Raw genomic sequence first — 25,607 nt, 5'->3', positions numbered from 1 at the left:
AGCAAGTATAACTTGTTTGGGAGATCAGACATTGATATGTGAGAACCATTATTATTAGAACCATCATTGAACAGCGATACTCTTTATAGCATTACATAATAATTGTTTAACACCAGCTTATAACAGATTTAGAACAGATTTGCTGTCATTCAAGATATGAGCAATGTCATTTCAAAAAGGCGGTGTTGATGTAGGAGATTAGTAGAGTACATGATATGACGTATAGTACAGGGCTTGAAATTTACATTTACATTTAAGTATCCCTCAGAAATAGCTCCTTTTCAGTTTCTGTGAGACAGTTATATTGTTATCATGGACAGAGCAGGTTGTCTTTTATCTAGAAGGTCGGCCAGTATGCATGCAAGTGTCCTCGGGAAAGACCCTGAACCCCAAATTAGTCTGACAGCCATTCGAGCAAAATGGAGTTTGGTTTCTTTGTGTGAAGGCAGAGCAAGGTTCTGTATTGTTGGCCTTTACATCAAGGACGATGATTTACTAGGATCTGTGAATGCATCATCGCACTGGACTATAAATTGTCAGTGCATGCATTAGTCCATGTTTCAAAAAAGAATCGGGTCAGTGTAACGATACAATAATGAATTCTGATCGCCAGGGACTTAATACTTAGTCAGTGTACTATTTTCATATTGCTATTTTGGTTGTGGTATTGCTGTGAAAGGACAGAATACATCATAGCGTGGTACCTAATTTGCTTGAACACGTTTGATATTCAGTGAGAGGCTGGATGTGTACAATAGGAGCGAGACTATTAACATTTCAACAGGCTCAGTCCAGTCTTCTCTATGAGCTCGTCTGAGGGAAAAGGGCACAGTCCTTTTATAAACCTGTCATTTCATCATCCCAGTGCCTTCCCACCATCCTTTTGTGCTTCTCTTACACTTTGTGTGCTGATATTGTGTCAGTAAGTTCTGTATCTCTGCTGAACTCGGCCGGTTCTTCCTCTGGGGAACAAAAATACACCACCACTTCTGTGACCTTTTTGAAGGCGACCGTAAAGTATGCTTCCTTTGTTCACCACACTGAACCTGAGACGGCCCATTCATCAGTTCACCTCGCTTCAGGCTATAAAATATCAGGACACAATACAACTAATTGTGGGAGATGACTCATACCTGGCTGTTGATGGTGTGTGACAACCCAGTTCCACTCTCCCTCAACCATAATGCATCACTACCAAAAACTTCCCTGGTTATGTGGTGGACGCTGTAATTGCATTCTGCCTCGTCAGCCTCTGAACCTGTGTTAATGGCTCGATGTAAAGCAGTGACCACACATCCTTAAATTGCTGAGTAAAGTGGCAGTGGATGCTCCAAGCCTCTGCCACTCTGTTCCCCCAAGAGTCTTTCTGCTTAGCTTCACTGTTTGGTCTCTAGCATTTCTTTTTCAATGTAAGCACTTCAGTTTTGAAAGTCATAAAATACACATTTAGCATTAAAGTGCATATACCTGCTTAAGTGAAGATACTGAGATGTACACCCTCTTTTTTTCGATTTCTTTTTTTTTCTTTCTGTCCTCTGAGTTGCTAATGCACATATTAGCAACCTTAAATAATATTTATTAGGTCTCTGTCAAAAATGGCAACACATCTGTTCTATAGTAAACCACAGAGCGATCTATTTAACTTTTATTATGCTGCTTTCTCATTTTCAATTTTTTTTGTATAATTTTTTTTTATTGACAATATCCGATTGCATTGGGCTTTGAAATCCAAATGAATTTCAGTACAACTTCACCCCTGTTTGTTCAGGGTTAAGTCTCTGAATCATGTACAGGAACAGCCAGCTCATCATTTCTGCACTGCACTGCTGTTGCCTCCTCTGCAGCCCGAGTGGCAGATTGACACTCACTTCTGTTCGTGGCAGCCTGTGCTGTAACCTTAAGAGAATTAGCCAGACTCCTCTATGGCTTGTTTCAGTGCCACGTGATGCTAAAGCAAAATCAAGGGAAAGCTAGATTATATAAGAGCCAGAATACGAGAGTTTTGGCATTGTAGAGCAGAGGTGTCACGTGCACATACAGACAGTCGTGCATGCACGTATGTCAGAAAAAATGTCCCTAATCCCAGTCACTGCGACGACTATTCAAATTTATGTGCATCTCAGAGGGAACATAAAAAATGTCCATCCTCGTTTCTGTACATCCTGTCAGTGTGGTACAGAAAATGTTGAGTACTTTAGCTAGGGAAGTTGTGAGTCAGAGTGGATCATTTATAAGTTCATGAGGGTTAACATGTGCTTTATAATCCCTGCCTTCTGCTGCTGGTGTTTGCAGATAGTAATATGGAATGAAATGTTTCTGGTGAGAAGTAATCCGCCGCACATCCTGTTGCCATCCAACAGGCATAACGCACTTTAATCTGTAAACTGTGGAAAAACATGATTGCCTTGTTGATGACATCACTCATAGGTTCTTAACAGGCTATTTTGAAACCAGTTCCCCAAAAGAACCAATACACAAGAGATAAATAAGATAAAGGTACCTGTCAATCAAGGCAAACACATGCTTCCAAACAAACACATCTATATCTTCTAAATCACAATCAAAGAGCAGTGGAAATAAGTTAGAGGCACTTGGTTATTGGCTTCATGACTGGTGGGACTTCAAATGCCAAAAAACAGTAATAGGATTATGTGGAACTTGTATTCAGAGCAGGATGCCACTAGTTGTGGTGCAGTGGCCGCTGATGGTTGACTTTCAATTTGGAGTTTAGGTTTTCTCTGGACTGCCCAGATTCCTCTGGCTAAGGACATGCAACAGTAGATTAGTTTGAGACCCCATTATGCCTGTAGTGTCTGAAGTTCCTGTGATAGACTGGCAGCCTGTTTACGGTGCCCAATGACAGGATAGATTGGCTCCGGCCCCCTGCGACTCTCAAAGGGGAAACAGTACAGCAAATGGATGGATGCAATTAGTTAGTAAGCAGAGCTTTGGTGCAACCTTGGTTTGATGGACACATTGGTTAATGTGTTTGTGAACCTGTGGCATTCCTGTGACCCCCTTTAATGCCTCACTGCAAAGCTATGGAAATATAACAGATGCCCTCAGTTTTTAGGTCATGTTTCTACTGTTCATCACAGAACAGTGGGTTTCCCAGGCTGTCAAACCTTTGGTCTGGTTTCCCTCTGCAGCACATAGACTGAAATGGATGCTGCACACTTGGATGTAGCTGCTCCTGGCCGACTTTGACCCCAGTCCCAGTTCTGTCTTAGAGTGTTTAATGTTAGTAGTTAGTTGACTGTCAAATGGCCTGCTTCAGCAAACAGGGGCACAGCAAAGTGATTTTTGAGTGCTTCCCAGCACAGTGTCAACAGGGAGTTTAATACAATGAGGGAAGTCTCATTTATCACACCTTACAAAAGAAGATAACACGACGCGGCTGCTTAAAAGTGTGGCTCACTGTAAAGGTGTAATTCCCCCCCCTATCTGCTTCACTTTAAGATTTCACTAGAAGTAAATCTTATTGGAATAAAGTAAGTGGTTGGAGTCTGCAGTGAAAGGCTCCTTGCCTGCATACAGTCATTTGTGTTGCAAAACCAGAGATACTTTTACTGGCAATCAAAGCCTGGATCTCAATGGGTGGAAGATTATAAATGACTGATTGGTAATTACACCATTATTAATTAATTTATTGCCGTTAGCACTAATGCTAATACCAACTAATGGCATTTTAAGTAAAAAATATCCACAATGTTTTCGCACTGTAGGAATAAAATGGTGTTGTAACTAAATCTGAGCTGCATTTTAACTCTTGAATCGTTGTCTAACTGTACGAACTCCTCCATTATGGTGATCAATAGATAAAGCTGATTCCTGCCTCCTCTGTGCTGTAGCTATAGAAACAGACACTTGAATCTGTCCACACTCTCAGACTGAGAGGGAGAAGGAATCTGAGTCAGCCCAAAGCATGTGTCGTTATGTAATGTCGTCATCTCCACTGCCTCTTCTGTGCCATGCTTCTCATGCTTTTGTGTTCAAGCATCCTCCTCCCATTGGGCCTGTTAAGGGGTCCGTGCTTATGTAATATCCAGTAAACCTAATAAGCCTCATCTTCATTAGCAGATAGTTGCTCATCAAAGATACATTTTTAATCTGTGCCATCGATTCAGGATCCACTTCAGAAAAAAAACATACCTGTTACATGTTGTGTCCGCGATGTAAGAGTCTTCTGTGATCAAGTGAGACTGCGTAGTTGCACACCGAAATTCTATAATTATGTCTGAAGTAAAAAACTGCTTCCTCCCAATGTGCACATTACAGAAAAAAAGGGGGGGAGGTTATACCTGAACTGAAAATGTCCAGTATTTTCAATAAATCATTTATTGCACAGGTACTAACTTTGCAAACTCCCATATACTTTCATTTACAGCTACAGTAACTGTAGTGAGGCGGCTGCCACATTAAAACGTGGATGTGGTTAATTTCCCAAGTGAGGGACTCCATCTGAAAGGAGTGAGAGATAGATTTGGCTGGAAGTCATAACACTAACTTAGCTGCTCGCTCACCCACATCCCTGCTGGGGTTCCTCCTGAACCATGTTCACTTGAGTTCATTCAGTGATGACCTTGTGAATAATAGATGAAGCTTTTGGCTCAGCTGAGTATGTTGTTGTGGCTCTTTCACACAGGGCAAACAAATGAGACCTCGTGTATCAAGCACATTGAATGATTTGGGTAGAATATCCAAATCCAATTTCTTAACATTATCAGACAAAAAATTACCTGAGTAATATATGGCTGAACCTGCAGACGCATCTGCCCATTTGGCCACTTGCATTAATGTTAGCTTATCACCATAGCCTTAAGCTACAATTATATTATTAATTTAAAATCTCATGAATTAAATTTCCGTAACTTAGTTAATACATGTATAATATCTAGGGTGACGCTATGTGTACAAAGGCTGCAGTCCTATTATACATTGTTGAAAATGGAGCTCCTGCAGTTTAAAAAATTTGAAAGGGGGAAAAAATGAAAATCCTGGATCTGCATTCTTTATACAACCTTCTCCAAAGTTTAATGGCTTCTTCTTTGGCCCATACCCCCAACCCTTCCACCAAGTTTCAAGATAATGTTTGGTACTACGTAATACTGTAACAGACAAACAACCCAACAAATAGACAAACAGCAATGAAACGTGACCTCCTTGGTGAAGGTAAAAAATGGTTCAATCCCAGAAACCATTCACAGAGGAACTGGGTTTAACTTGTGCATCTTGTGTGGTTCGCTGTGTGTGTGTTCACTTCTGTTTTTCTGTGTATAATATTTTTTGTCGTCTGTTTGACCCCGAGTCAACTGTGCAGTCAGTGTTTTTCATATCAGTTTGGAAAATGTGGACCCTTAGCCTTGTTTTCTTTTTGTTAACCACAACAATAACTGGTTTAACTATATAATAAGGTATCACGTAGCTATAATACCTCAGATGGCAGCATTCGCGAGATTCTGTGACAAATCTGTTGCCATCTTCACGTGGGTGAAGCTTCGGAAAATCCTTTGTTGTGCTTGATGTTAGAGGGTGTGTCATGTGTCTGAGTGGGTTTGTGTTCTGTGAGTCTGTTGGGAGCTTCACCATGTCCTGAGGGGTTGGAGCGGTGTGTGTGTGTGTGTGTGTGTGTGTGTGTGTGTGTGTGTGTGTGTGTGTGTGTGTGTGTGTGTGTGTGTGTGTGTGTGTGTGTGTGTGTGTGTGTGTGTGTGTGTGTGTGTGTGTGTGTGTGTGTGTGTGTGTGTGTGTGTGGGGTTGGAGTGTATGTTACTATGGACAGTCATCCTGTAGGGCTATGGTAACCACCAACCCTGTCTTCTTCTGCCACCCATGCCCTCGTCCCCTCAGCCAATCGGCACAGAGTAACACCACCGTCCCGACCAATGCTGCGGCTGCCATGTTTACCCGCTCCCGGAAGGCAGGGCCCATGATTAAGCATTCAGGTTAGTCGAGCGGAAGAAAATAGAGGAGGAAAAAGGAGGGGAGGAGAGGGGGAGACAGGAAAGGAGATGAAGCCATAATGAGTTGAGAGGGCTGATGGATGCACTCGAGCGACGACCAGTCACCCAGACATACTCAGGTGAACAAATACATATAGGTCATATATCACCTCAGGTTTTCCTAAATGGGCTCATAACCCGATCCTCAGTCATGGATATAAATCTGATTCTGTAAATGTGTGGTTTCCTTTCAAATCAACTATATATATATATATATATATATATATTAACCTTCAGATTGTCGTCTCTCACGTTAATGTCTGTGTGTTTATCTTTACATGCGTTTGTGTGCATCATTAAACTTTAAGGGCCCTGGTAAAGGTTAGCCTGCTGTTCTCAGTGGGTCGTCTTTCTGCTGGGGTCAAAATGGGATGCTCACTTTCAGCCTGGTTGTTCCTTCATCGTCATAGAGAGAAGGAGACCCTCAGTGGGAGAAATGGGAGAAGTTAAAAATGAAGAATGTGTTTTTTCTTTCCTCTGTAAGCGCAAGAGATACTTGATTAATACTGTATGTTGGAAGTTTATAAATTAATCTTTGCCCATTATCTCACAGCTATTTATTGTTTTTATAGTGTCCCTCTCTAAAATATAAATATGATGTTGGCACCATTGCAATCTATGATCCACTTTTTATTTACTACTTACTGTGACCCTTTTCAGACTGACCCAACTCAAAATCAATGGAGTGCTATCCACTCTCTCCACTCCTTTTTTACGTGTGTGGCCTTGTGGCTCTGAGTGCTCTCTGTTTATCAGGCTTCATACTGCATCCCCCTCTCCTCTCATTTCTTGTTTTTTTCTTTTTCTTCAATAGAATCAAATGATGTGACCAGTCTCATTGCTTTTCAAATCAGCACATAATTATAAGGTGTGTTGTAACATGACAGAAACCTTGTAGTTTCTACATCGTGGCAGATATAAGGCGGTAAAAGTTCGAGAGCAGACGAGAGCAGCAAAGCATCACTGCACAACCTTGAGAGAGTCCGAGAAATCTACAGAAAAGACCAAATTCTAAATGTTTCTTGAGAAGTAACACCAAGGGGAAGTTTTCTAATGTTCCCTTTATGCAGGTCTTTCTCCTGCCATCAGTTCTCTAGGGACAGAACAGCAGCCACAGTGTGGGAGTGTTCGTTGCTTCTTTTTTCTCAGTGTGTGGTTTTTCCCAAACTGTCAGAACTCAGCATTGATTAATAGTCTGTAGCCATTATTGTTATTCCAGACTTAAAAAGATAACTGGTAACAGGAGGAGAGACAGCATCTCACCTATACTTGCATCGGGTTCCAGTTCAGTATGAGGTTGAGGTTCTTTTATTTGTTTATTTCTTTTTTAATAAATGACCTGGCCCCTAAATACATCTCTGAGCACCTCGGAAAGGGGGTGGTAAGTTGGCAGTTGCTCCTGTCTGTTCTCTGGTCGGTGCTAAAGGGGTAAGTGTCATCACATGTTCGCTGTAGCTGCACCAAAGCTTTTGGAACAGTTTCCCTGTCTGTCGATAGATTTAAGAGGAGACTGAAGACTCATGTTTTCCCGGGCTTTTTTGTTGTAATAAGTTGTTTTTATCCACACCATAGTTTTTTATAGTCACCTTATTTTTATTCTTGTCTTTTACATTGTGTCTTTTTATTGTACAGCACTTTGGTCAAATGGGGTCGTTTTAAATGTGCTGTATTAATAAACTTGAAATGTCTTTACTTTCATTGGACTCAGGCTCCAGTCAACCAAAGTCTAAAGTTTTAGATCGACTTCTCAACCAATTGATTGCTCCCAGAGAAAAACTATTTCTGCATGTTATCTCCTGGTGAACTGTACTCTCCCAGCTAGACGTATGTGCTTTTATATTTGAATGCTTGTATTTATAGCATATCAGCATATTTTATTATTTATAACCTTATTATTAGATTATTATTAACATTACTTTTAATTATTGGACAACGAATGTGTGTACAGTGTGTACATCTCTACATGTTCTGTTTAAACCAGCTCTCTCTGGCTTTCAAAGGGGTAACTGGCCCTAAACGAGTATATAAATAACTGGCCTAGTGTGGTGCAACCATCTGTGCAATAGTAAGGGTTGATTGGATCTTATGATAAGAACATTTCTAGAATTTGTACTTTAGTCAAAGTCATCACAAAGATCAAAATCATGACGATGACTAATTGTCGAAGTACATTTCTTTGCAGCTTATTGACTCAGGCCACTATAAACTGGCCCATAACAGTTTGGGACATATGTCTCCATAAGCCCACACATATCTGTGAAAACTACAACCTATATTATCCACCATGTCTGCTTAAAGACATTATATTATGGGCTTGTAAGTATTTAGATGCAGCAGAAAGTTGGCGCACGCGCACACACTGCCAGTTTGTTTTTATCTCCATCTGTTTTTGACGTAATTAGTTTTCTGATATTGTCTTAGTTGCAAACTCTCGTTTCATATAAAAACTAGCGCATTATTTTAAAGTTGCTTTAATGGTGTTACTGTGCTGTGAGACAGTTGTATGACCTGACTGAGCTGAACACCACTGCTCAGGGCGTCCACCTCTATCTGACACACTTAGAGGTTTTCAAACTCGATTCCTCTAATATGCATCATATCCCTCTAATTGGGCTGTGGAGTGCAATAAATAGACAACACAATCACTGCCCCGGTTGCCCCGAGGGCCATCGGCAGTCGCTTGGATTTTAATAGCGCCACTCATCGTAGCTCTTTTGTTTCGCTGCATGGTTTGATACACTCTTCATTAGCGCGTACCCAGGAACAAACGTGGAGGGTACTGCTGCAAACAGAGGCAAAGAATCCCACACAGTAGAGCCGCTGTGAGTTGTTGTGCTGAATGTGGGTGTGTGTTGGCTGTGAATTGCTTTACAGTACATGTGAAGGATTGAGTTCCTCATACCTGCTCACAAACACAGGGAGCAAGGGCAAGGTGGGAAGTGGGAGTGTTGTGTAGAATATAGAGGATAAATAAGGGTTGTGTGGAAGTGTGTGTCTCTTTGTGTTTGAGCACTGGGGTGTCTGCAATTCAATCTAACCTCTCGTGCGTCTTCGGGCCCCCTTGTATGACAGTCGTCGTCCTAATCTATGGAAGCAGCGGGTTGCATCCAACCAGTGCGGGCCTCGGGGATTTAAGCCAGCTAATTACAATGTATAGTGGCTGGCTGCCATGGTAACCCTGGTTGGTTGGTTTTGGGGGCGACAGGCATGCGGGGGTAACAGCAATTCATGCACATGGTTCTGCGGCAGAGGTTGTTCTTTTTAATCTATCTCTGCCTACAGGCATATGGCACGTGAAGATATGCAGCTGTAGTAGAATTGTCATTCATTTGAGGGATAAAGGGACGACATTGCCTTTTATTGGACTTCTCTCCAGCAGGGAAGTGCTCTGGATGTGTGCGCGCAGGTTGTGAAGTGGATAATGGATACACACCAGCATCCTCTCAGTACGTTTGTAGTGGACTGAACAGGCAGCAGTAAAACATTACAAGTCTCGTCTGTATTAGATACTTCATGCTGGTTTGATTTTTGGATTTGCATTTCTCCTGCCATTTACCAGCCTTGGTGCCACCGCTCCCTATTTCCCTCTCTCTCCTTTTTCTCTCTCTCTGCGCTTCCCTTTTTTCGCTCTCCAGTAACTAATGTGTGGGAGTCCTGCAGCTTTCTGACCTTTTTAAAGTGTGCTCAGCCTGTTTCCTGAGCACAGTGGTTAACATTATCTCAGGACCCAACCCATTATCATCTTGAACAGGCTGGATGATGGGGAGAGGGGAACAAAGACCCTGGTTTAACTGGATGACTCACAGGCTGTCAGACCGCAGCTATACTCAGCATGTGACACTGGCTTAGTTTGCATCATTTAGCATCACTGTGACACCAAGCCGGCAGAAAACGTGTTTTTTAAAACAGAAGGTGCATACACTGTAATTTCAAGAGCGTTTTCATCACAGCGGCATTACTTGGCTGTCCCATTTCAAAAGGCTCCTTCAATTGAGGCCGCCAAGTGCATTCTTCCATCCCCAAGGAACGAATGCTCCAAAGGGGTGGATCCTCCCAGGGCCAACCAATCGGCGAAAAAACGTTTTTCAAAATGGTAAAGTCACCAGCAAGCAAAAGGTTATTAAAAGTTTCTCATTATGTCCAACTGCAGCTATGTTGCTAGGCAGAACAAGCTGGTGATGCTGCTCCCTATAGACCAGACTGTCTCATTTCGGTTCAGCCTTCGCAATCTACATGGCCCACGAAGATTACCTCCCTTGTGAGCTGCGTAGATCATGAAAGCCGAAGGGGGAGGCCCCTGAATTGAGACAGCTAAAATCTAAAGAAGGACAATACTTCGCCACTTCCTCCCAAAATAATCTTTTGGGAGGAAGATATTTTTATATAAATAAAACTTGTATTGTTTACCCACACGGGACATTACAATCATCCTGATGTTGTGTTAGTTATCAGACTGTGTAGAATGTGACCATATCTCATTCACACCTCTCCACTCTACAGCGTCCTCGGATAGACCCACTAACCTCCTGTATTTACTGCTGTTGCTACCTGCAACATCCTGCGCTCATGTGAAATTCATGTTGTTATTTTTAGAGCATTAAGCTCTAAAAGCTCTCAGCCTCTGTACAACAGTGCTTACAACGTCGGTATGTGTGTAACGTGTAGATCTTTTGACCGAGCAGTTGGCAGTTGATGGCTGGCTGCAGATGGAGATGTTTTCAAGTGAGGTCCTTCAGAGCACAGGTCCTCATTAGAGGCAACAACAAATCCAGGGCTGGTGATGGCTTTATAGGACTGTGTGTTTCCTGGCAAACTTGTCCAGTGTGTGTTGCTATCATTCCCTTTTCTCCTTTCACGTTGGAGAACCTCTCATTATGTGTCATTTCATTGCTTTTTCATTTCCCACTCGGCTTGTTTGTGATTGTTTGCAAGGTTTGATAGCAGTGTTTTGTGAATTAAGGTCCAGTGTAGGTAGTTTTAGTTTAGATTCATTTATTTTCGGTTTTGGAAATGTATTTAACATCCTTAACAAGTTGTGCATCAATTAATTAATAGTAAGTACAAATGCTTTAAATGTTGATACACTTTGCCATTTGTCTTAGACACTGTCTTTTGTTATGAAAGTTGATTAATAAATTGTTATTTTGTTGATGTGCTCTGTCACACGTGACATCTATTGCACTTCCTGGGAGAGGAATGCCTCACTTGTAACTCGGTTACTAGGTTTGTACGTTGTATTTAGTTCCTGCTAAAAGGGATTTTGTGGGGTAGTTTTTCCTCACCCTTGGGGTTCGAGGGACAGAGGATTTCACACCTTATACAGATCAAGTCCTGTGAGGCAGACTGTTATTTTGATTTGATTAGTTTTAGTCAATTTGCTAAATGCTTTTCTTAGTCATGCATGATAACAGCTTGTTGTGTTAACAATGAACTATATAAGCTCTGCAGTGAGTAAAGCAATCCTACTTTAATAGCTGATATATTATTAAAATACACTCTGCATCTCTAATAAGTGAACTGAGGCGGGCTGGAGACGCGTCTTCTTGAAAACAACCCTCAACTATTCTTTGGTTAAGGCTGTGTGACACAACCATTGTGCAGTAAACATATGTTAACGAAATGCTTCACCAATACCTCCGTCATCACTGAAGTGTTGCTGACCTTCCTCAAACAAAATTCCAATTTAATGCTCGAATAACAGGCTGGATTGGAATCTGTCATTGTGCAGGTGAGACTTCGCTCTCCGAACATCTGCCGATCCGTCTCGGTGTGCACATGTGGCGGCATATTCCAAATGTCTACTGTCGCCTATTGTTTGAGGAAGTGTGTATGAAAGATGGTGGGTGCATCTCAGTGTTTCCCAAAGGTTGAGTATTTACTTGTGGTTGGTGGGGCAGCGACAGATGTGCATGCTGAGAGTCATGCAGTTTAGACAGGGAGAGAGTTACCCAGGTTATTTTCTGTAGCTACAATTTACAGATGTCTTTTTAAGGCCTCACTTGCAGACGTCTTTAGAAACAAGCGAGGTGCTGTGTACAGAGAAGCCTCTATATCCCACTTAGTTACTGCAGCACACTTATTTACTTATACACTTATAAAGACAGACGTTTGGCCAAAACCTGGTCAGTTTAAAAAAAGAGAGAAATACCTGGGCAGGCCACCCAAGTAGATCCCACATATGGGAAAAGCTGCGTCTGTATGCCGATCACTTTCTTAGCTGGGCTGTTCGCAGCTGAGATTGCTCCCGGGGGAGAAGCGGTGTGATGTCGAGAACACAGTCTGTCACTCTACATCTGCCTCTGTGGCCAGCGGCTGTTTGTTTGTCAGCCAACAGGTTTGTTTTCTGGGTGGTTTTAGTAGTTCTGTGAAGAGAAAGACCTCTATGTGAGCACCTGATGATTCCGGTTCCTAGAAGCAGATGAAGAATCCATTAAAAGCTAATGAAGCAACAAATCAGGTGCAACAACTTCCTTCAGAGGTTTATTTTCTGTCCTCAGAGATTACAATTCATATTCTCACCAAAACTCCCGTCTTAATTTTATAGCGTTATTTGCAGAATCTGCATAATATGGAATGAAATTGGTTTTCGGTGAAGCTATACTGCTGGTTGTGTCTTCAGAGTCTTGTGTCGTGCTGCTGAAGAACTTTATGTTGATGATGGGAACTGTAAAGCCTTATGAAGGGTTTTAATTTCCCCAGTGTCACCACCTGATTGATGAGGACAGGACAGGGGGGTGTAAAAGCTTTCATATATACACCATCAATACACACACACACACACACACACACACACACACACACACACACACACACACACACACACACACACACACACACACACACACACACACACACACACACACACACACACACACACAACAATGACCACACATCTGTCAAGTCACTGACGTACTGTCACGCAGTCATGGCTCCACAGGGCCAGGAGGTGTAGTAGCAGAGGAACTACAAGAGGGAGGACTCTCTTGTTGTTTAGCTTTTTCTCTCTCTCCGTCTTTTATCTGCTCCTGAGAGAATTCGATCTGTAATGGTTGAGTTGCTTTACATCTTTTGAGAGCAGCACCAAAGAGGCAGAGCAATATGTTTGCACCCAGCCGGAACACACACACACAACCAACCCTGGCTCATAAACACAGTACTGTAAATGTGTGTGTGTTAGTGTGTGTGTACCTTTGTGAGTTTTAAACCAGGACCTTATGGGGTGAGGATATTTTGTCCAATCCTCACGTTCTGCACTTTCAAGGGGCTGTTTGAGGATTAAGACTCGCTTTTAGGGTTAAGGTTTGAATTAGGTTTAGGATTAGGCATTTAGCTGTGATGGTTAAGGTTAGGGTAAGGGGCTAATGGAAATGTATTGTGCCAAGTGTCCTTGCTAAGATAGAAGTAAAAGGTTGTGTGTGTGTGTGCGTGTTGTATGTGTATTGTGTGTGTGCTGCTCAGTCACTGCAGCCATGTCCCTTATACAGAGTCAGTGTTCGCTGGCTGCAGGGCATGATGTAATCCCTCTCCTTCCTACAAAAATTGCTGAGCAAGGCAGCACCAACTCACTGATTGAATTTTCACACTGCAGCAGCCAATTTGCTTCCCCTGACTTTATTTTGCTCACCCAGTCCAACCTCCTGTGGACCCGGTAGAGAGTTGGGAAGATGGCAGTACGAGTATCTGATGCTGTTTTTGTTTTTTTTGTCCACAGATGCCTATTCATCGTCTTTTGTTTCTGCGTTTTGCTCACATGCAGCCTATTGTACTGTATGAACTGGTGTGAATAAAAGATTAAGTACAGCCTGTGTTATGGTCATTTCAAAGTGAGGAAGCAGCGAAACAGTTTAACAATCAGCGTTCAAGTCAGTCTCTCTCTAATCACTGGATCTCTGATTTGTGATTCCAGTGTGGATTTTATTGATTTTTTTCCACAGCTCACTGCTGTACTATTTACCAAAAATAAGAAATCAATACCCAATTGATTTTTTTATTTTTACTTTCCCATCACATTTTGGGTTTCTTTTTCATTTTCTTTTCAGATTGTACAATGTTATTTTTGTTTTTGGGTATTTTGAAAATAATTGATAAAATTATGAATGAAAATTGTGTTTATTGGTTTCCCTCAATTTTTTGAAAAGAAAAGTGCATTGACAGATGATGCACACGTTTGCAAGAAGTAGAGATGTTGTATTGTTGCACCACAGACAGACTAACACACACATACACACACTCACACACACATTCTGCTCCTGCTGCACTGCTTTGTTCACATCCACAAGGAATACTGATTTACTGCTGTCTCTGTCACTACATCATATATTATTGTTGATTCAGGCAATGAGAAAATGAATTATCTCATATGCAGTACAGTACAGTAGCTGTCCAACAGACTGCTTCATGTAGATACCCACATATTCTTCATGTTCCCATATAGCAGAATGGTAAGCAGTCAACATAAACTGCTGTTTTTTTCCCCACACAGTTGCTTTTGTATATGTGTGTATGCTTTTATTGAACACAGTTGTGTATCCATTCTGCTGTTTTTGTGTGTAAGTGTGATGGCAGTTTGTGTCTTTCCAAAGCAGTCCAGTGGACATGTTGGCTGTTTGATATAAGCCTTGGCAGGTTTCTATCATCCCACTCACCCAAAACATCACTGCCCATACAGCGCTTATCTCCTCTCAGTCACACACGTAAACACAGCTGCACCCCGCTCGTAAAATGGAAGATTAAAATAAATAAAAGTATTATTTCTGCGCATACAGATGAGGTTGCAGAACCGCCCATCAACTGAAGCTGCAGACCGACCCGCAATAAGCAGGGGTCCGTGCGTGTGATGTCGCCTGGAGTGGAACTGACAATCAGTTCCTCGGTGTGAGTTTATATAGTTTTAGTTGTTTTTTCCCCTTCTGCCTTCTCAGGAGCGTAGAAGGTAGTGTGTTAAAAACCGTCACTCATTCTTTAAATGTCAGCATCCCTAAATTATATCATAAAGATTCTAAATTTTACCATTTAACTCCACTAGAGGTAAAAACTGTGAAAGAATTTACTAAGATTATTATTGCCTCATGGAAGTATCTGCCAATTATTGAATTTGTTGGAAATATGCCCTTAATTTCCCCGTCTGTTTCCGATTCATGGCTTTGAAACATGGACAGTCAAGTGTTTTTGCAGAACATTATGATGTCACATTTCAACATTTTATAATTTTTGTACATTTGTGGTCAATTGTGTCAGTATTAGCTTGTGAATTCTTGAGTCATGGCCAAAAAAGTGTTTTGTGAGGCCACGATATATCCCAGTTCATCCTTGAGTCTAAATGGACAGGCAGTCCTGCTTATATTATGGGATGGATATGAGGTCATAGTGACCTCGAGATTAATTAAACGTTTGTGCCAAATTTAAAGAAATTCACTCCAGACTTACCTGAGATATCACATTCAAGAGAGAGGAACTTTCATACAGACACACAGATGCACAGGCAGATGGACAATTTGAATTTGAATATATCTAGTTGGACCTGTATTCATTGAAGGTTTTTTCCTCTATGAAAATTTGAGCAGCAGCAACGGGGATGGAAGCTGTGGTAGAATGATGGAGAAACAAAACAAAGAGCTGAAATGTGGTTCATGATGCACGTACTGTATCTTGCTGCTATTTTCAGAATGATGGGTTTCATCTTTTGTGCCAGGTTCATAGTGAGTGTGAGCCAGACAGTCTCCCTGCAGAGGTTTATTGTTTAGTGTGGAGGGGTGGGTAGCAGGGGGGGGGATCATCTCCCTGTGCAGCCCTCAACTAGTTTATGACTCCTCTCTTTTAAAAGTTTCTCTTGTTGTCTGGTATAAACCATACAGGAACACCATTGACTGACACAACTATAAAAGCTTATTGGCAAACAGGAAGCATTTGCATCAACCTGGCAAGTTGTCATGGCAGCCTTCGTCCTTAACATGGGAACACGAGGGCTGGTTATTGAGAGCGACAGGTGGATTTCGAGCTGTCTGTCAGGAGATGTTAACAGTGAAGGTGATGTGATTTGACACTGGGCTGAGCTCGCTGGTTGGGTGATGGTATAGCGTTGTTGCAGGGCTGCTGGGACAGGACTGCAGATGTAACTGGTTGCTTGTGCAACAATATTTATTTGCAAAGCAGTGACTCTCTGGAGACCTTCTGGACTCACTGGGATGAATTCACTGCTGTCAGTGGAAATCCCATCAGAGGGCACTTGTGTATTAAAAAAACACATTGCATCATGGGTTGCTTACTTCAAATTTTGGTGTCTTAACACTAGCCTGACAATTTTATTTGTGAAATGTTTTACTTTTTTACAACACAAAAACAAACACACAAAACAAAGCATAGTCCATACCACATCCCAAATGTCCAGAAGTGGGTTGAGGGTCAGAAATACAGTCCGTGCCAAGAGAGGTCAAAGGAGGGCCGGGGGTTGCTTTTAAAGCAAGGAGGGGAAACAGATTTCCACTCTCAGAATAACCCTTTTAGCTATTCTTAAATCAGAAAGAGTCTTTTCACAGCATCATGTAACTGGTGTTACCAATAACATTAAGTGTCCCAGTAAGGCGTGACAGAGTGACAGCATGGCTCAATTGTACCATTCATCTATATGTCATCATACATTCATCTAATTGTATTCATTCATCTAAAATGCAGACCTTCAGTAATGCCCTGTCATCACTGGTAATGAAACATTTGCAGCATTTTGGCATCTTTATTATTTTCCATGATTTGTTTCATCACATTTACTTCTGTCTAATTGTAATAAATCTTCTTCCACCACACGTCAAAGTAGCTGCTCTGAAACTGCTGAGTTAGTTTTCTTCACTCAAACTGAGTTTTTTTCAAACTGTCACGCAGAATCACGCGGTCGCTGGAAGGAGCTACTGCAGATTAGAGTGCTCTCTCTCGCTCTCTCTCGCTCTCTCTCGGCGTGCGTGCGTGCGTGCGTGCGTGCGTGGGGTAGATTTCCGGTGCAAGCCATTCCTCATTAACTGGAGCCTCATTGAGCTAACCCCATCAACACACCAGAGCATTTGAGTAATTGTGTAAAGCATGCATCTGTGGTGTAAGTGACACAGTTAGAGTGTTTGTGTTCCCTCATGGGCTGCACTGATTTACCTAAGCATTATGTATAGCACATTAAAGTCTAGAGAGAAAGAGAGAGGAACATTAAATACCTCAAATACACAGACTGGTGTGTGTGGTTTCTTGAGTTAGAGGAAAATTCAAACCTGAAACACTTTGTGATGTCAATTTTAGATTAGATTGGATTTTTACTTGCTTGATTAATTGTGTTAGAACTGCTGTGACTTATAAAAGATGATTTGAGATTGATCAAGAGTGGCGACTAAGATGACTCCACACAGTTGTACAGGGAGGTTAAAGATTGAAGTAACTAAAAGCCTAACGGAATCATTTGAGCTGGTTGACATCTCTGTTCATTAGTTTACCAGACACAAGTAAGAATCACTACACACTTGAAGTTTGCAGACACTACTGGAAGCATGTTTCTTCTGGTCTGCTGATTGAATTGAATTGAGGTTTGACCCAGTTCACTCTCTTTTTTAAAAAGCACTGTGGACGATTGATTGGTGTTTTTAATGAAGACACAAAAGATTGCAATTGTATGTGTGTTATCAGCTCAAGTACATTGTGTTTGTCTATACTTGTGACTTGAATGAGAATCAGTTCATGTTTAATGGACAATTATTACAGAAAACTAATATCTCTACAAAAATGACTTTAGTTAGTCGCTGTTAGAATCACTGTCCTAACAAGACAAAGGAAAACAAGTGATATGGCTCGTGTTATGAGCTCTAACCCTTTAAAGCTGTTTGTGGACCAGCACATGCAGGATATGAACACTGTGGATGTGGTTTTATCTTCCTCCCAGTTCATCTATGGTACAGGAATGACCATCCATACTTACTCAGCTTTTTTTTCTTTTTAGTGGTCCGAGAAGAAAATGTTTGCATATTCATATTTGGCTCGTTGTTATTTGTGAGTCTCAACAGTGACTGACAAGGCAACCATTGATTTCAAAATGGTTAACTTTGTATTTTATTACAGCTGTATGTGTTCCTGCTCTTGTCCCAGTTCCCCTCTTGTTTGATTTGAATAATAGTCCAGTACGAAGCCTCCATCAGTCCAGGGTTGGTTTCACTGCAGCTTGTCTGAATTCGAAATCCTGTTTTGGTTAGTTCCTTGTTGAACATTACATAATAATCCCATACTATTGATTTTATGACTTCATGACCCATAAACCATAAAAGGGCCGTCTTTATTGGCCAGCTGGGAAGAGGTGATTCAATGCACAGAGAAACAAATGGCTGCCTCACAAAAATTGATAGCTTCCATACAGTTCAGCTCTTGTTGTGTGTGTGTGTATGTGGTTGTTGATTCTTATCTGAAATATTTATTTTACTGGAAGTATTCAAAGCTGACTGGCTCCAAACGGCCTCTCTCATTTTCATATCACAAGCTTTGCGTTTGTTCCTCTTGTTGAATCTGGCTCAATGAGAATTTAACTCGTTGGACTTTAGTTGTGACACAGTGCCCGGCAGGCTCGGAGACATGGAAAACTGCCATTGACGGTGTTTCTGTCACACAACACACGTCATGGCTTTCTTCTTTGAGGCTAAGTGTGCCATTCGCTCGCTCCTCACCAGAAATGGTGAGTTGTCTCGTCCTGTGTTTCTCTGGGCTGCCGGTGTGAGTGTGTGTCTGTGTGTGTGAGAGAGAGTGCGGTTGACACAGATTATACAGGTTCACTTCAGTGCGGTGATGTGCCAGACTGATGTTGTATTGATTTCTTAATATGATCTTCCTCTCCAGCATGTCAGTCCTTTTACTTGACATTGTCTGCTGCCTAATTGTCATGTTGAGACTGTCCTTGATTTAACCCACGGAAATATGGTGTGTGTGTGCGCGTGTGTGCGTGCGCGTGTGTACTGCTGTCAGTAATAACAGGTTCGGGCTAATGAATCCTCTCCACTAAAAAAACAAAATCCCTCTCCGCCAGTGCAGCATTGATTTTCCTGCTTGTCACACATGGGGATTGTCAGGGTGCATTAGCTGACTGAGGCAGCCTACATTTTAGCCTGTCAGCGTGCAGAGAAACATGTGCACGTGCAGACTCCTGTGTCATTGGCTCATGTACATGTGAGCACTGAGATGGGGTTTCAAACGGGAACAACAACAACAACATCAGCAGCAATACAACTGAGTGATGTTTGATATTTGGGATATCAGAGGCTCTGCTTCATAATTTTTTATGTGCCATTGTCTGTGAGAACCTCTACTGAAGCAATTGCTTGAAAAAAGAACATATTCATTTTAGTTCATTGACCCATTGACTTATTTGTGAAAGGAGAGTAGAATAACAGCGCTGGGACATATGAAGATAGCAAGACCCCGTTTATGTGATTAGATATTTTCTACACCAGTAATTCGTTTAGGGCTCATGGATTAAATCTCTTTTCAGGTCTTTGGGTGGAGCAATCTGATTGTGGTAGAACTGGTCACAAGCCCTAGACATATGCAATGTGTGACGCCATTTGAATCCAGAGTCTGCACAATAGTGATTGGAAGATGGGAGTCGTGTTAGCGAAGTTCTGTCCATACACATGCATGACCAATCGCAGTCTCTAGTTTTTACAACATCGGATAAGGAATTAAAACCAAACTTATTGAAAAAATAAACTCACCTCAGGGTAATAAGAGCTACCTTAAATGACAGAAACCATCTTTGAGAACATTTTTTATTTTGACCCATGTCCCATCCACGCACAAGGTGGAGTCCGGGCTTACGGCCTATACTGCCGCCAGTCACTAGGTGGCGATCAAGACGCTTCAGCTTCACTTGTTTTAGTTTCACAGCCTAAATGTTTGATAACCGCCTTTTGATTTCACACTCTGCACATCCATCTCTTTTGGCATCGACAGAAAAAGCAAGTGGACATGCATTATTTAGTTTCCTCCTTCTAATTGTACTTCTCTTATATGTGATGGTTGCTGCCATGTAACTGTTTTCATAACTACAGCAGTGCACTGCTGTGTGTCTCCATACAGCTGTAAACACACTGAGTGTTTTCAAGCACTGTAGCGGAGGAGTAGGATGGGTTGTATTACTGGTGTTTGACCCGTGATGAATAAAATGCTGCAGAGGCATGTTGTTGTTGAAACCAAGAAGTGAGCAGAGTATTTAAATATGGCTTTACATCATCCTAGTCTGAGAATCTGCATGGTGCATTTTATGATTTACTGCCATTGTTGGTGTAATCCAGTCAGGGTAGTGCATGTAGTAAATGTAATTTTGATTCAGGAGGGTGTTTAAACGTCACTTTAATAAGCTATGAGCATGTGCTTGACAGGGTTTGTAATCCTGGTGGGTTCTTTTTGAAATAGTTGACAAATCAGACCTTAAACATCTTAAAAGATTGGTTGTGTATTAACAGCATGTGCTTTGACAGCTGATGAATCCTGAGACTAAAGACTAGTGAAAGTACGGAGCTTCTACAGGAACACTTTGTTTATTTAATATCACTACTAGAAATTAAGCCAAAATATCCCAGATACGGATGCCTCCATATTGCACTTGTAATTTGGGGTCAGAATCAGACTGTGAACTTTGTTTGGAGCTGCGATATCAGCGTCCTGCCGATGCACAATTCGACCGTGAACAAATCTTTTCTATGGCGTGATCCCAGCACAGTTGAACTTGGACAAATGACTGTACCTCGCCCCCTCTTCACCTTCATGTTCTCCTCGTGTCATCTCGCATGGCTTGATCACACTGTCAGTGTTTTTCATGCACGCTTTCCTAAGTCAGCTACGACCCAAATGCACCATTTGCCAGCTATTTGCCCAACAGCTACAAATAAACCATATGGTAGCCGTGACTCCCCTCGGTCCACATGCAAACTCACATGCAACTAACAGATGGAGGGGTTGTTGTTGTTTTTTTTGATTGACAGATGGGTGTTCCAATGACTCTGGGTTATGGTGCGTGTCAGTAGGTGGCAGGCGGTGGTGTGTCGGCAACTTTCGGCACCCATCAACATTAGCTTAATGGTGTGTGACGTCCCAGTGGGGATTGACCCCTGCTTTGATTTTTCAATTAGTTTCCCCTTAGATTTGTACATTGTTCTCACACACATGCACGCTCTCCAGCACATGTACCGTGAGATGGTGATTCGAGCTCGGCACAGGTTAAATGCCGACACAGTCAAACCTGTGAACCTTCCACATGATTCGGTCAGACACTTGCTTCTCCTTTCACACCAGCCCACTGCTCTATGGCTTTTTGTAATATTTACACATAGTTACACAAGCGTTTTCCATTCACTTCCCTTATTCCAAGTTCACAATGGGATTTATTCTATTGTATCTGATGGATGAACCACAGATCTATCACATTAGGTTAAAGAAAACTAAAATCATGTAAGGTCCTGTTGAGATGAAAAATCTTATTTTATTTTAATTTCTATATGTATAAAGCATATCAGTTATATTAAATACCTGTTATTGTGAAATTCACCTATATTTTATATATATATTTAAAATTTCATGTATCTATCCCTGAGGGCATTGCTGTAAAAGAGCTTAATGCTCAGTCAATTATATTTTAGATCATAGGGCAAGATATGGAATATCCCTTCTATACACACACCATTTTTATATTCATATTGTATTGTATACCATACCTGCTAATAGTCTATATATGCATATATGTATCAATATCACCTTATGCTAATGAACAAATACAGTATACATCCTTTTGCAATCATCTTGTGCAACTGCACTTATTCAATGGGTATGTTTCTCTACTCATGATATTTCTGTCTGTACTGAAAGGTGTATATTATCTACATATTCTCTGTATTTGTAATTAATATTTCTATTTTATTGCCTATTTTATTCCATTTTATATTTTCACTTGTTCTCTTGTCTTCCTCATTCTGATTATTTCCTGGTGTAACAAGGGAATTCCCCCGGGGTTGGATCAACAAAGTTTATCTTGTTAACTTTTTTTTTTTAAATATATCCCTTGGTTTTTAAATATGTTTATGTCTCTATGCATTCTAGTTATTCTGCTGATGTCGTCACCAGCTTGCTTTCATAGTCAGTGCAAAGTGTTGTTCCCCTCCACTGCAGCTGTCACTGTTATTCAGTTTCAAAAAGCCAGAGTTATCACAGGACATGAATTTTAACCTCGACACTGACACTAAGCCTAATGTAAAAAATTGTTCAAGATTGTGATAGCACACAAACAAAATTAAAGTTAAATTAAGCAAGTGACCTGCAGAGCTCGCTGCTTTGTAGCATCCTCAGGGTCTTTGAGTGTCAGCGGAGCCCTGAGGTCAGTTCAGGCAGATTATTTTCAGCTTGTTGATGCCATTGAGCTTCACAGCAGCATCTACCAGTTAGTGGTTAGTGATTAAACTATGAACCAACATTGTCCCTCTTAGTTAAATCTAATCTCTATACAGCTAACAAAATAAGCTGTGGGTAACGAGTTGAATGCTTGAAAAGGGGCATTGTGTAAATACTGGTTTGATGGTCTTTTTCTCGGTGCTGAAATGCTAACCGGCATCTTTTGCTCTCTTTCTTTCTCTCCCCCTCTTTCTCTATCCTCCAGATTTTAACTACAACACAGATGGCTACGAGGGGGACGGGGCTGAGGACGGCAAGTCTCAGGATGGCTCGGAGACGCTGCCCTATATAGACGAGTCGCCCACCATGTCGCCCCAGCTGTGCGTGCCCCAAGGTCCCGATGGAGAAGCGGTCTCCCCCACACCGCCAGAGGGCCTGTTGCCTGGGGTAAGAACAAACGCACATGCACACACACAGATGTAGGTTCAAATCAGTGGCATCGCGCCATGTTTCAACCTCAACCCCTTCACACGACCATGGAATAATGAGACAGATGGGGGCGAGAGGGGACATGAGACATAAATCATTGGCTGTATAGATGTTCCAGTTTGTGATTACACACTGCTCACATGTGCAGCACCACTCCAGGCTTGTTTCATCAGCAGAGGCTGTGAAGATACTGAACGCTCTGAAAGAATACACTTGTGGTTTTGTGCATGAAACCTAAAGTATTCCCTTAAGTGTTAGATGTATTCCCCACATAGAAACTACGGATTTATTTATTATATACGTACAATTGTAATTTGGTGGAGATGCAACTAATCATCTACATCTAGTGAATGGAAATGTGATTTGATAAGGAGACTGATGGGCCTTGGTGGATGTATGTATTTTACCGATCGCTATTAATACATTTTTGGGATAATGATACATTATCTTTGCGTGGCAATGCAAATGTCAACTGCAACTCTTCTTGATGATGCTTTAAAGAGTCTTCAGAAAGTCAAGCACAGAATATCTTGAACACAATTAAAATGTTGTATTAAAAACTAACATTCTGCAAGAAGAATAATAGTTCCATTTATCATATCATCAGCCATGTTCGTCGTTGTTAAAAGCAGCAGGAGCGTCACCTGGGATGACTTTAACTCCAGGCTGATGACTCTGACGTCTCTGTGATGACAGTCTTCTGCTCTGTGTTTTCTCCCTGAAGTTAGTCGCCGGATCTTGACCCATTGTAATTGTTAACAATTAGCCACAATAGCCGGACTGCCTGCAGCACACTGCAGGTGTCGCATTCACTGCAGCAGGAAATGACGACTGACCCTGATGGGGTTTGACGCCACCAGCCGCAATCTGCCCGTCTGGGTGTGAATGGAGAACATGTTAGAGGATAGGGTTTATCCACAAAGCTGTAATCTTTAAATATGTGGTGCTAAAAGGTCAGTGTGGACAGTCATTCCCTTCCGGTCCTGTCTTCTTCTTTTTTTTACATCTTGCTGTTGCACATTTGTCACTGAAGCAGTACACTTAACACGTCACCAGCAAATACACAGATCCTTTGAGTGTGTACTTTGTCAATGAAATGCATTTCTTCGTGTTGTTTAGTCAAGAGTCAGGGACAGTACAAGAATCTGGTTTCATATCGCAAACCATAAAAACCTAATTGCTCTGAGTTCATCTGGCATGTTATTTCAATTAAGACAGAATGGAATTTATTTGAAAAAGTCTGAAGATGTGGACATACATATGGTTTGTGGTGCTTAGAATAAATGTATCATCACATGCCAGTTAATCAGAGTTTAGTACTGTGGTGCATTTTGAATCTTTGTTTTCAGTTTACTGTAAATCTACAGCACATAGTTTAGAACTGAAACATTTTGAAGAGGAAGTGCAAAACATTTTATTCTTCTGTTTATTCAAATTAACCTGCTGTTGCTGGAACTATAAAACACTTAATGTTTTCTGTGGATATTTCTAGGAAACTTCCCTCACATTTATTTACAACTGCTGATGTAAAAGTTTTCATGAACTAGATATTTGTTGGGTCATTGTCATTCTATTAGTTTTTATACCAACAGTAAACTGGTGGCCGTGAGTCCTTAAAAAGCCTTACATTAAATTTTACAATGGAAATTTTCTTGAATTCGGATTGGACGAGTCTCAGTTTTTTAGCAAAGTCACATTTCACGACTTTGCCAGACGGAAGAAAAATAATTGTTCCCTCTTGTATGTGCTGCCTTGTTAGTCTGTTTCTGGTTAAGTTAAGTTCCGGTTAAAGCCAGTGCCTGGAAGTCTAGACTTAAACCAGAGATGAAGGCGTTGGAGTATATTTGAAGCTTTTGCTCTTTTTCAAGTGGCATTGAAAAGGTCTTAAAAAGTCTTTAATGGAACTTGTATATAAAGCTGTAGTCATCCTGATACTGTGTACTACGCATAAGAATGCTGAATATGCATGGTTCAGTGTCTGTGATTCCGTCATTTAGTCACCCCCTTCTTCATATCACTAGGTCAAAGGTCAGCAGTGCCTCATGCCTTGCCGCTGTGTGTGTGTATGTGTTTGTATGACTCGATTTGAATGTGTGACCACTTGTGCGTCTGTCACTGTGAATGGCTGCTTTTTCACCCTGGGGACGCTCAGCGGGAGTCATGTTGACCCTGACCTGAACCGACCTACGCACACAGAGGGGGAGAGGGGGGGTGTAGAGGAGGCCGGAACATCATGGCCACTTGAACATGCAGCATAAAATAGTCTGAATGAAAACTACAGTCGTCATGAGTGGCTGGTTTAAGCGTCACTGATGTTATTTACATTTTCCCAGATGGCGAGGAATGTACCTCACTTCTCTTTTATCTATCCATCCATCCATCCTTTTTATCTTTTAACGGTTGCGGGGGGACTGGAGCCAACCCCAGCTGACATTTGGCGAGAGGCATTCATACACACTAAACACAAATAGAGACAATTTCTGGGAATGTGCTCAATTTAAAAACCTTTTGTAGAAATAGCTTGCATCACCTTTTCTTTTTGAATCCAAGTCACTGACTTCATTGAAACATTTTTTGGTGAAAAAGGCTCTAACGGTATAAGCCTTGAACAGAGTCCCACAGGATAATAAGTAGTAACAAAACAAAAAATTTGGAAAGAAAAAGATGACACTTAAAATACTTAAAAGTGACAATAATTCTAAGATTTTACAAATTTTCCTGAAGATG

General features: G+C 41.4%; 1 protein-coding gene across 2 annotated transcripts in view; it reads left to right on the top strand.

Annotated features, from left to right (window-relative positions):
* The window catches only part of abr (ABR activator of RhoGEF and GTPase), a 131,455-nt gene that overhangs the window by 23,754 nt on the left and 82,094 nt on the right, over nt 1-25,607 (top strand). For both annotated transcript variants that reach the window (XM_035178239.2, XM_035178240.2), the window contains exon 2: nt 22,657-22,838. In XM_035178239.2, the coding sequence (XP_035034130.2) occupies nt 22,657-22,838 (182 nt within the window). The remainder of the gene's footprint in view (nt 1-22,656; nt 22,839-25,607) is intronic.

This window comes from Hippoglossus stenolepis, chromosome 15, assembly GCF_022539355.2.
Source record: "Hippoglossus stenolepis isolate QCI-W04-F060 chromosome 15, HSTE1.2, whole genome shotgun sequence".
In the NCBI taxonomy this organism is placed as follows: Eukaryota; Metazoa; Chordata; class Actinopteri; order Pleuronectiformes; family Pleuronectidae; genus Hippoglossus; species Hippoglossus stenolepis.
The sequence above is the reverse complement of the archived record's forward strand: the minus strand, read 5'-3'. Positions and strand labels throughout refer to the sequence as shown.